General features: G+C 49.9%; 1 protein-coding gene across 1 annotated transcript in view; it reads right to left on the minus strand.

Annotated features, from left to right (window-relative positions):
- The window catches only part of LOC119953293 (dynein heavy chain 9, axonemal-like), a 686,444-nt gene that overhangs the window by 41,207 nt on the left and 631,927 nt on the right, over window positions 1-13,310 (minus strand). The window contains exon 67 of the mRNA XM_038777408.1: window positions 1,637-1,819. Coding sequence (XP_038633336.1) covers window positions 1,637-1,819 — 183 coding nt within the window. The remainder of the gene's footprint in view (window positions 1-1,636; window positions 1,820-13,310) is intronic.

A 13,310-nucleotide genomic window follows, 5' to 3' on the forward strand; every position in this document is an offset into this window, starting at 1 on the left:
TTACTGTTTGTGTTATTTATGTTATATATTAATGATTTGGACGTGAATGAGGGGAGCATGATTGGTAAATTTGCAGATGATGCAAAGATTGACCGAATGGTGGATCTTGTAGAGGATAGCTATAATCTTCAAAACAGTATAGATGGATTGGTGGAGGGGTTGATAAAGTGGCAGATGGAATTTAACACAGAGATGTGTGAGGTCATGCATTTAGGGAGGTCAAACTGTTGTAGGGAGTACACAATAAATGGGAATATACTAAGTGGAGTAGATTAAGTGAGAGTTCTTGGTGTACAGGTACACAGGTCCCTAAAGGCAGCAGTTCAAGTAGATAATACTGTTAAAAAAGCATATAGGATCTCTTTCATTGGCAGAGATATAGAATATAAAAGTAAGGATATAATATGAGAATTGTATAAAGCACTGGTGAGGCCCCAACTGGAATATTGTGTGCAGTTCTGATCACCTCACTTGACAGGAAGGACATTATTGCTCTGGAGAGAGTGCAGAGGATGTTTACAAGAATGTTGCCAGGGCTAGGAAACTATGGCTACAAGGAGAGACTGGATAGGTCGGGGTTATTTTCCTTGGAACAAAGAAGGCTGAGGGGTGACTTAATAGAGGTGTACAAAATTATGAGGGGAAGAAAGGGTGAACAGGAAAAAAATTGTTTCCCTTGGTAGAGAATTCTAGAACCGGGGACGTAGATTCAAGATAAGTGGCAGAAGGTGCAGAGGGGACATAAGGAAACATTTTTTTATGCAGAGGGCAGTGGGAGTCTGGAATTCGCTGCCCAAGTTGGTGGTGAGGCAGAGAACCTAAATTCTTTCAAAAGTTACCTGGATCTGCACATAAGTGTTCTAAGCTACAAGGCTATGGGCTGGGTGCAGGAAGGTGAGATTAGTTAGTGTACCTGGGTGTCCTCGGGCTGGCATGGACAAGATGGGCTGAGTGGTCTTCTTCTATGCTGCAATTTTTTTACGATTCTACATGAACACTGATGATGCTTGGAATGTAATTGTAAGTACAAAGATATTTGGTACATACTGATACCATGGAAGATTATTCTTCCTTTGTAAACACTTGCGTTTATTGTGTACTTAATCAAATTCTTCCATGGCAAGAAAATGCTGTATAGTAATTGATAATTCAAGCAGTAAGAGTTATGTTAGAAGGTGGCGATGGTCATCTCACTGGACTAGTAATACTGAGGTCTCTGGTAATGTTCCAGAACATGGCTTCAAATCTCGCCAAGGCAGTTGGTGAAAACTAAATTAAACTAATAAAATTTGGAACATAAAGCCAGTTTCAATCATAGGTTGTTGTAAAAACCCATCTGATTCATTAATGTCCTTGAGGAAGGAAATCTGCTATCCATATCTGGCCCAGCTTACATGTAACTCTGCAGTGGCCTTAGCAATTGACTCAGTTCAAAGGGCAATTAGGGAAGGGCGACAAATGCTGGCCTGGCCAGTGATGCCTAAATCCCATGAAAGATTTTTGACAAGTATGAATGGATCATTTGAAGAGGTTTTCAGTAATCCCAGGTTTATTAAGTTTTTAAAGAAATTAATAATTTTGACGAATCATAAATGCAAGCGGTTTTATTCAGCCGTCAGGACGTCTTACAAGGTACCTTTAATCCCAAGTCCAGCTCCTTGAGTGAGCGCTTGATCTCCGAGGTAAGAACGTTCATTCTCTCACACTCCTGGAAAGCCACCACGATGTAGGGAGTGCGCTCCTCTGCTTTGCTCATCAACTCTGAGATATTAAACTCCTCTGGTAACTTTTCCATTACCTCGTCCAAAGTAGCCTTTACCTGGAATGCCAAAGAATAGAGAGATGTGAGTACCTCCACAGGATCGGGCCCTGGTAGCTTTCTGCTTAATGGGTTAGAACTTTGTTTCTTCAGTCACGGCTGAGATTTACTGCTTTGAATGTGATCCATTTCCCACTCTGCTGATGTATGACAACAATATTTATGACTAATTGAACAGTGGATGCAACTTAAGAGTTAGCACTTTAAATGGTGAGAGAGGCATAAGTCAATGGATAGCATTTGTCACCCAGCAGTCACCCATCCAGCTGAGCTGGAGTCATGAACAGCCTTGGCACCTGTGAATGTTGGAGGATGTATATGCATCATGAGAGCTGCCAGGGTACCCTGCGCAGACTGGCAGAATCTGCATCTTGTGGTCCCATATTAACTGCATGTTCATGGAGTGGAAGTCCTTCCTATTCAGGAAGGTACATAGCTCACCCATTGGTGCCATGATTGCCATGTGAATGCAGTCGATGGCACCCTGTATGTGGAGGAATCCTTCAATCACAGCAAAGCCTCATGCTCACTAGATAGCCTCATCTGTCCAGTAATGAATAAATGTCATGACCCACTTGAACAGCGCGCAGTGTCAGCTTGACACCATTGTGGGACACTCCACATAGGTCACGGAGTGACCCCTGGAAAGAACCATAAAGGTTGAAGGTTACTGTGACCTTTAGAGCCATTGACATGGAGGTGATCACCCACACAGTTGGAGGTGATATCTGGCCCTATCACCTGACTTATGGAGGTCACAGTCTCACCGGAGAGATGGAACCTTCTGTGGTACTGCACCTCTGGTATGTTGAGGAGGCTGAATCACTGCCTGTACACTCTGGCAGCAGGAGAATGGTGTTTCCTCCTTCCACTTTGCACTCCCTGCTGGCCCTGCATCCATTGTGCCTGCGCCTCTCTTCACACAGGCCATTCCCTGCGAAGCTGCCTGTGGACACCAGGCCTCCTCTCACTTTTGCCCCTGTCTTCCTCCTCCTCGGAGCTCCCATCAGTGGAACAGATAGCCCCCATTACCAGAGAAACAGAAAGATCTCTGGTGATCAGAAGGCTTCACAATGGTATAAATCCTCCAGGAGTCTTGGAGACACCAGTGAGTCCTGAAATAAAGGTTAGCAATGCAAAAACTGAAAATAAATACAGATAAAGCTAACAAGATTTCCTAAGCACCAGCAGCAGACCATCTCCCAAACATCTCACTACTCAAAGTAGCAATGTCCGGACACATTTTATCCCGCCCTTGGGAGACAATGAAAAAATGGATTGTCCACCTGGCCTTTCTGCCTGTGAGACGAGCGTGAAATCACAGGCTGAATGTAAAATCTCATTCAATAGGCGTTTTAATGGCCTTAATTGACCCTTTGATTGTCAGCGGATGCGGCTCTAACTCCCACACGCGCCCGCCAACCTCAATATTACAGCGACACATTAACACAGCGGTTAGCACTGTTGCTTCGCAGCGCCAGGGTCCCAGGTTCGATTCCCGGCTTGGGTCACTGTTTGTGCAGAGTCTGCATGTTCTCCCTGTGTCTGCGTGGGTTTCTTCCGGGTGCTTCGGTTTCCCTCCACAAGTCCTGAAAGACATGCTGTTAGGTAATTTGTACATTCTGAATTCTCCCTCCGTGTATCCGAACAGGCGCCATAATCTGGCGACTAGGGGCTTTTGACAGTAACTTCATTGCAGTGTTAATGTAAGCCTACTTGTGACAATAAAAATTATTATTATTATTAACAGCAGGTCGCACACTCGATGTCACCTCACGCCAGACTGCAGAATGCAAAATGCAAGCCAGCGACTAGTTCAGTTAAGTTTTTGCTGAACACAATCAAGTCTGACAGAGCTGTCAGGCTGGATATCTTGGTCTCCCTGTGGAACTTTCTCAAGCTTCTCTGTCTTGCTCCTTTCTCTCAGTCTTCATCAGTTGCTCTCGCTCACTGTTGAGGTAGAGAAGAGGAAGCTGTATGCTGCATAAGTTCCATGGGGGAACATTGGCTGAACTGAACATTGACTCGAGCTATAAGGTAAAATGGTGTATGCCCTAGAATGAATATCCTCAACATGTTAAACTCTAAACCTTGGCAACAAAATAAGTTTGCTTGAACATCATACTGATCGGATTTGGAATTCACCACCTTTAAACTGATGTTGACATTTAATGAAAGCAGTCGGTGCTGCTATTAAATATGTTCTGTCACATTTAATGCTTTCTGGTTACCTTCTGTATATTGAGCGATTGTGGGAACTGACACTAATTTGCTCCTTGTTTTCACTGTATTGTGTTTTATGTTAACATTGTCCTATTTTACTTGACACATTGGAATGTAAACTTGCAGCAGAATCACTGCTACCTAGATTCTTGTCACAGAAATTAAAAGAAAAAAAAAGGAAAAACAATCTGCTTGTGTATTATACCGCTGACACACAGCTCAGCATGGGATGGGTTTTATGCCCACCCCACCGCCCGCTGGATGTGTTTTCACAGGGTTGCGGGGGGACATATAAAACTTGTTGGGTAGCTAGCCCACCACCTTCATTCCACCCCTGGTCCAATCCCCATAAAATGGCAGACAGGCAGTCAAATTGGCAGCTTGCCCATTATAGAACAAAAAAGGGCAATTCAGCTTGTTAACAAGCCAACCGCCCAAATATTATGCTAGCCATGCAATAATACAGTTGGTATGGGCAGGCAGGTGTCATAATATACACCAGTATATTATGGTGCAGACACACATACTGATGGACACACAGTAGGAGCAATCAACACGCACAACACCGCAGCCAATCACCAGTTAGAGCACACTCACTATAAAGACAGAGGGCATCAGTTTTCCCGCTCATTCGGGATGCAGCCTTTCAGAAGGACAGAGCTTACAGCTTACAGTACAGATCTTCACCATGTGCTGAGTGATTAGACTGGTTAGGATAGGCATAGGTCTTTAGTTTAATCTAACATCGTGTTAACCCACAGTAAGAGTATGTTCAACAGTTTCTAGCTTAACAAAATAGTGTTGTACTATTTTAAGAGTTTGGTAGCCTGTATGTGTTCCACGGATCCAGAGCACCCAACACATCAGCGGGCAGGAGACAGGAAGCCATTTTTTAAACTACTTTGTTGAAAGGATGGGAAGTATGAGGAGAGGATATTCAGCGGGTGCCCTGTGAGCGTTGGGTGCAACCTCTCCCAAGGATGTAACCTCCCCATTGTGCCGCCCTGTCTGGCTTCAAATCACATCCCCTCGCCAGGCTCCCCGATATGCATTCCCCTGCCATCCAAAACCTCAGACATCCCTGGGTCCGTACGTCATGGCTGTCTTCATCCCGGGAGCTACTTGGAGTCCTAGCGGCATCCACTGTTCGATTCTGGTGCTGCTGGGACTGCTAGAGCGGCTTGTCAATCAAATTGTCCAGCAGCTATTGAGGGTGGGACATCCTCTGGAGGGGACCCGCACCTCTTAAGGTGCCTGGAGTAAGGTATTGGTGCAGGGTTGTGTGATGAATGTAACTTGGTAATTCAAACTGTATTTACCAATACCTTTGTAAGCGCAGTAGCGTTATCCGACCACAAGGGGGAGTAGCTCTGGGAATGCTCAGGAGTTTGTACAGGGCTCCACCCTTGGCTCCGCCTACGACTCCTCCCCCCTGTGCTGCTGTATAAATACCCTTGTCCAGAGTAAGCCTGGAGTTCATCGAGAGTTTATCAACGGGTAACAGGCTGGCTCTGTAGTAAGTAGATTAAAACCACTGTTCATATCTGAAAGCACGTGTCTGGTGAATTGATGGTTCCATCAATTTAATCTACTTAAGAACAGTCAAGATCGATCATGGAATCAGCCCTCAAGCCTGGACGCCTAGGAACTCGAGCCACAGGATGCAGCTGCAAAAGAAATCTTCTCCCACTGGCTGCGGTGCTTTAAGGACCCAATCATGGGCCCCCGACCAGCGACTCCCCCAGGCCTGTGCCACGCGGCCGCCCTGCCACCATGCTGCCCCAGCCAGCCACTGTGCTGCTCCAGCCAGCCACTATGCTGCTCCAGCCTGTCATTTCTGCGGCCAGAACCAGCACCCGCGGCAGCACTGCCCGGCCCGCAACGCAACCTGCAGCAGCTGCGGGTGGAAAGGCCACTATGCGAGTGTGTGCCTCACAAAAAGGGACCCAGCTTCCAACTCCCCAGCGGCACGAAGTAATCGTTCCCCACACCCGCAGGCCCGTGGGGGCCAAAACGCTGCAGCCTATGCCCTGACCACGCCCCCTCCCGCCACATGCGATCCATGGGGGCCGCCATCTTGGCAAACCTCCACCACGTGGCCGGCCACTTGCGACTCATGGAGGCCGCCATCTTGGACGCCATCTTCCTCGCCGCCCGCCACGTGCGATCCACAGGCCCGACCTGCATCTCCACGCTCGGACAACTCATCGGAAGAGTACAACTACGAACTCAGAGGGCAGTCATCACGGGGCAACTCCAGCACAGCTGATCGAGCCACTGACTACATGCAACTCAGCGCAATCACCTTGGACCAATCACGCCCGAAACATCTGCGAAACTCGATGGCAGAGGACCAAATCAACGGGTACAACACGCCATGCCTCTTCGACTCCGGGAGCACTGAGAGCTTCATACATCCAGACCTGGTAAGACGCTGTCCGCTCCCCGTTTTCCCTGTGCGGCAAAACTATCTCGCTCGCTTCAGGCTCCCATTCGGTCCAGATCCAGGGGCGCACCACCACGACACTCACAATCCGAGGCGCTAGCTACTCAAAATTCAAACTCTACGTTTTCCCCGACCTCTGCGCGCCACTCTTATTAGGCCTAGATTTTCAATGTAACCTTAAGAGCCTCACCCTCAGCTTCGGCGGGACCCTGCCCCCACTCACTATCTGCAGCCTCGTTATGCTGCGAATCCCCCCCCTTCTCTCTTCGCCAATCTCACAAAGGACTGTAAACCCGTAGTCACTCGTAGCAGGCGATACAGCCTGCAGGATAGGGTATTTATCAGATCAGAGGTCCGAAGGGTTCTCAGTGAGGGGATTATAGAGGCCAGCAAATAGTCCCTGGAGACCTCAGGTGGTGGTCGTTCAGACCGGGGAAAACTTCCGCATCCTTGTCGACTATAGTCAGACCTAAATAGATTTACGCTCCTCGACGTGTATCTCCTCCCCAGGATTGCAGACATGGTAAATCAGATCGCCCCGTATCGGCTCTTTTCCACGGTGGATCTGAAATCTGCATACCACCTGCTCCCAATCCGCCCGGAGGACCGCCACTACACGGCATCCGAGGCCGATGGCCGCCTCATCCATTTCCTCCGGTCCCCTTCAGCGTCACTAATGGGGTCTCGGTGTTCCAATGAGCAATGGACCGAATGGTGGACCAGTACGGGCTGAGGGCCACGTTTCCGTACTTGGACAATGTCACCATCTGCGGCTATGACCAGCAGGACCACGATGCCAACCTCCACCGTTTACTCCAGACGGCACAGAAATTAAACCTCACTTATAACAAGGAGAAATGCGTTTTCCGCACAACCAGACTAGCCATCCTCGGCTATGTCGTGGAAAATGGAGTCCTGGGCCCAGACTCGGACTGTATGTGCCCCCTCTTAAAACTTCCCCTCCCCCATTGCCCCAAGGCCCTCAAACGGTGCTTGGGCTTCTTCTACTACGCCCAGTGGGTCCCCCAATATGCGGACAAAGCCCGCCCACTCTTTAGGGCCACACGATTTCCCCTGTCAGCTGAGGCACGCCAGGCCTTCAACTGCATCAAGGAGGACATTGCCAAAGCAGTCATGCGGGCGGTGGATGAATCCACTCCATTCCAGATTGAGAGCGACGTCTCAGAGGTAGCTCTAGCAGCCACACGATATCAGGCAGGGAGACCTGTCGCATTTTTCTCCCGTACCCTCTCCGCTTCAGAACTCCGACACTCCTCAGTGGAGAAAGAAGCACAAGCCATTGTGGAGGCTATTTGTTACTGGAGGCAAGATCGGTTGCCTTCATGTTTGACAACTCGCAAAGGGGCAAAATTAAAAATGACAAAATTCTGAGGTGGAGGATCAAAATCTCCACCTACAATTACGGTATTAAGTATCGACCCGGGAAGCTCAACGAGCCTCCGGATGCCCTATCCCGCGGGACATGCGCCAGCACGCAGATTGACCGACTGAAAGTCATCCACAACGACCTCTGCCACCCGGGGGTCACCTGGCTCGCCCACTACATCAGAGCCCGAAACCTGCCTTTCTCCAATCGAGGAGGTAAAAGCGGTCACCATGGACTGCCCGATCTGTGCGGAGTGCAAACTAGAGACCAGACAGGGCCCACCTGGTCAAGGCTTCTAGGCCCTTTGAACGCCTTGCGATCGATTTCAAAGGGCCACTCCCCTCCACTAACAAAAACATTTACTTCCTTAACATTATTGACGAGTTCTCCCGATTCCCCTTCGCCATCCCATGCCCCGATATAACCTCCCACACAGTCATTAGGGCCCTGCACAGCATCTTCACCCTGTTCGGTTTCCCCAGCTACGTACACAGCGACCGGGGTGCGTCCTTTATGATTGACGAGCTGCGTCAGTACCTGCTCGACAAGGGCATTGCCTCGAGCAGGACTACCAGCTACAACCCCAGGGGGAACGGACAGGTGGAGAGGGAGAATGCGACGGTCTGGAAGACAGTCCTACTGACCCTCAGGTCCAGGAAGCTCGAAGATTCCCAATGGCAGGAAGTCCTCCCTGACGCTCTCCACGCAATTAGGTCTCTCTTATGCACAGCGACCAATCAGACCCCTCATGGGAGGCTCTTCATTTTTTCCAGGGGCACTACCACGGGGGTCTCACTTCCGGCATGGCTGAGGACACCGGGCCCGGTACTCCTGAGGAAACACGCAGGGCGCACAAAACCGACCCCCTTGTTGAGAAGGTGCGCCTGCTCCACTCCAACCCCCAGCATGCTTTTGTCGAGTTCCCTGACGGCCGTCAGGACACAGTATATCTCTGGGATCTGACACCCGCCGGATCCAGCGCCCCCCTCTACCCCCACAGAAGGACCCCTCACCCTACACCCCATGCTGCCGCCCCCTCGCGCTCCCAAGCCCACGAGCTCGCTCCACCAGTTCCGCGCACCCGCGCCAGCCAGCCCCCAGCGCCCCCAGTCCCCGGTCGAACCAGGAGAGTATGAAGCTCGTATACAACCCTTCCTGGAGTCCGCCATCGTACCCCAGCAAACAACACCCATCCAGCCACCGCAAGAGGCTGCAACCCCGGTGCTCCGCAGATCACAGTTTGACAGGACAGACTTACATTGTAGACCACCACCCCCGCCGGACGTGATTTTTTTTTGCAGGGGGTGAATGTGATGAATGTAACTTGGTAATTCACACTGTATTTACCAATACCTTTGTAAGCGCAGTAGCGTTATCCGGCCACTAGGGGGAGTAGCTCTGGGAATGCTCAGGACTTTGTACAGGGCTCCACCCTTGGCTCCGCCCACGACTCCTCCCTCCTGTGCTGCTGTATAAATACCCTTGTCGAGAGTCAGCCTGCAGTTCATCGAGAGTTCATCAACGGGTAACAGGCTGGCTCTGTAGTAAGTAGATTAAAACCACTGTTCATATCTGAAAGCACGTGTCTGGTGAATTGATGGTTCCATCAGGTTGCCTTCCTGAATGTTGGTTGGTGTGACACTGACTTTCTTTGAAGTGGAGGAGTGGTACAGGGGGGGTTGCTGGGGTGAGCAGTACACCATTCCCCATAAAATTCAGCCCCATGTTTCCTTTCGTGTTCTCACTCGGTAAAATCTCCATCAGCAGACTGAATGCGGTGCGGACTTAAATTCGCATCTTTGTCATCACTGTTTTCAAGTCAGTGTGGCCAAGTTTGAAAATTTGTCCTGAATGGTAGTGTTTTTGCTCAAATGAACTCAAAATGAGAATCAGGGAAACAAAATCCACATTCCATCGCTTTTTAAGTAAAGAGGCTATGACTTCAAACTGGTTTCTGCAAAGTGTTTTCTGAAAATGTCATGTTGTCTGAGCAGGTTCACCCATATTTGGCTCAATCGTACCTCAGAGATGGGAAGGGGCTGGATGGTGCAATTTTGTGGGGGTGGGGGGGGGTGGGGGGGGGGGAGCCTGGAAGAACAGTGCAGTGGAGTTGAGGGAGATATGTACTTGCTGAAGCAGTATGGTTGGTGAATTCAGCAAACCACTAGGGATGAACTGATGGCCCAGGTACGGAAAGAAACTGCATTTTAACAGCAAAACCTGCCACGCACTGTTTAAGAAAATGTACCTAGAATTTGTGCATCATTCCCCCCTCCGGAATATCCATTTGTCACTGGACACAAACACTATTTACATACAGCATTTGCACTGCCCTGTGCATAATCACATTTGGGCACCAAAGAGATAGAGTTCATTAACCACAACAATTTCACCCAAAGGAATGCCAACTGTTCTGTCTGGCTCATTAGTTCTTCAAGGGATTATAACCCTAAAGAACAACAATTATGAAGGTCAGAAAATATGAAGAACAGGTCGCACATTAACTCTTTAGCTGCTACTGCCCCATATATATATTTTCTCTTAAAATGTTTTTATTGATTTTCAGTGCCAAGTCAAAGTTGTAATTTTACAAATTTCCATTTGTGGGGGGGGGAGGGAGGATGATACACCCTCGTACCGAGTGTGACATGTGTATATACAGCTGTGTGTTATCTGGCAACCTCTGGCCCTTCCTTTCGGCCCATCCTCCATGGCTCTGCCGCCTACCTTATGCCTCATCAGCTTCTGCTCACCCACCCTCTACTCCCTCTCCCTCCCCCATCCCCTCACTCTTTCCTATCCATTTTTGTGGCGCATCTGTACCTCCCTCTCTCCACTGCACCGCACCCCCCCTCCCCCCTCACCCCCCACCACCACCTCGTTCCATTGCTACTGGCTACAAACAGGTCTTTGAACAAGTCTTTGAACTGCTTCCATGTCTTGTGGAAGCCTGAATGGTGAAATTTCTTTTCTCCCGTTGGAGGAATTCTGATGGGTTGGATGGCCGGTCTGCAGCTTTGGGTATTACTGCCAATCGCCAGCTGAGCAGGATTCTTTGCTGGACGACTAGGGAGGCTAAGGTTTTGGCGTTGGCCCTCCTCCATGAAGACTTCTGGCTAGTCTGAGACCCCGAGGACCACCACTTTTGGGCATGCCTCCACCCTCACCCCCACAACCTTGGACAACCAAAGAAGGTTATCCAGAACTTGAGAAGGCTGGGGCAGGCTAAAACAATTGGGGCCGGATACTCCATCGGTGGGATCCTCCATTTCACCGGCAGCGCATTCATGCCCGCGGATGTCCCGACGGTGTGGGGGTGCTCACAATGGGAAACCCCATTGCCTTGGCTGGGCTGATGGAGGATCCTGCTGCCGGCGGGGGCCCGCCACAGCCGAAAACGCAGCGGCGGGATGGTGAATCCCGCCTAAGATGTGGTTGTCTGGGCCTTCCTAGCACCGTTCACATTTGTCTTCCCCCTCCAGCAAGAACCTGTTCATTCGGCTTCTTGTCAGTTGTGCTGTGTGCACCACCTTTAGTTGCATTAGGATTAATCTTGTGTATGTGGAAGTGGAGTTTGCCCTGTTCAGTGCTTTGATCCAGAGTCCCCACCCTACTTGCACCACATATATATTCCACATATTTCTGGGATAGCAGCAGAGGCATATCCCAGAGACAGTTATGTGCTGTACTGTTCTATAAAGTGGACTGAAGAATTTTCATAACTGAAAAAATGGCCCCGTTAGGAGATCTTTCAAGTACAATCTATTAGCAGATACAAATTAGACTGAACAACATTTCCCAGCTGCTCATGCACTTCTGCAGACAATTTGCCACCTGTTAATGCACCTCTGCCAATTCCTTGCCTGACTCATTGGCAGTAGGACTTTTCAGGCTTTAACTCACTCTCTAATTCCTACTGTGATGAAGCTCTAGACCTTTGGTTGGCATCACCTTGTGCTGATAGCATGCCAATCATATAGAGCTCTTTTTATCGTAGGGACTGAGCAAACCCCAACTCCCCCCCCCCCCCCCCCCCCCCCCCCCCCCGGCAGGGTCGGAGAATCGCCTGGGGCCGGCGTAAATCCCGCCCCCGCCGTGGCTGGAATTCTACGGCACCCGGGAATCGGCGGGAGCGGGAATTACGCTGCGCCGATTGGTGTGCCCCCGCGGAGATTCTCCGGCCAACGATGGGCCGAAGTCCCGCTGCTGACAGGCTTCTCCCGCTGGCGGGAATTGGAGCACCTCTGGTGGCGGCGGGATTGGCGGCGTGAGCGGGCCTCCGGGGTGCTGGGGGGGGGGCATGGGGCGATCGGACCCTGGTGGGTGCCCCCACGGTGGCCTGGCCCGTGATCAGGGCCCACCGATCGGCGGGCGGGCCAGTGCCGTGGGGGCACTCTTTTTCTTCTGCCGCCGCCACGGCCTCCACCATAGCGGAGGCGGAAGAGACCCCCCTACCGCGCATGCGCCGGTTGTGACGTCAGCAGCTGCTGACGCACCGGCGCATGCGCGAACCGGCAAAGGCCTTTCGGCCAGCACCAACGCCGGGCGTCAAAGGCCGTTGCCGCTGGTTTTGGCGCCAGTCGGCGTGGCGCCAACCACTCCGGCGCGGGCCTAGCCCCTAAAGGTGCGGAGAATTCCGCACCTTTGGGGAGACCCGACGCCGGAGTGGTTGGTGCCACTCCGCTACGCCGGGACCCCCCGCCCCGCCGGGTAGGGGAGAATCCCAGCCCTTATACCGAACTCTATTATGCACAGTTTGTTGGTACCAGGGGCTCAGAATCAGGTTCGATTCCAAGAGACATCTTACTAACATAATAAATCCTGATCATGTTTTGTGTACACATTAATTGCTCCTGTCTGAATCGAAATGAACACAATTCACCACTAGATACATGGATAAGAATGTTGGATCAATGTAACAATGCACATTTATTGAATGCCAATCACTGTTCGACATTACCATTTCCTATCCATTTGAGGTAACATTCACTCTGTAAATTAGTGCCCCTATAATAAATTGAGCAATATTTAATGGATAAATCAACAGTTAGAACCAAGTAATGTTTTATTTGAAATTTTCAGTTTTGATGAGTTTTTTCTTTCTTATGTATTGTGGGAGGTGGTCCGAAGATACAGTTACACTGACACCGTTGTCCTCGATTGAGTGAAGTAGCATAAGCTATTCGGGATAACAGCAGAAAATGCAGGAAATACTCAGCAGTGTGGACAGTTTCTGTGGAGAAGGAAACTGCACTAACATTTCAGGTCAGTGGTCTTCCATCAGAGCTGAGTAAAATTAGAAATGCGACAGATTTTAGGCAAGTGAAAGGTGAGAGGATAAAAATTTAGAACAGAGGGGAAGGCCTGTGATAGGTGTGGTATTATCATAAATGAAGGCAATGCAAGAATTAATTAAATGTATACAGAGAGCCACT

This window comes from Scyliorhinus canicula, chromosome 18 (assembly GCF_902713615.1).
Source record: "Scyliorhinus canicula chromosome 18, sScyCan1.1, whole genome shotgun sequence".
Lineage (NCBI taxonomy): Eukaryota > Metazoa > Chordata > Chondrichthyes > Carcharhiniformes > Scyliorhinidae > Scyliorhinus > Scyliorhinus canicula.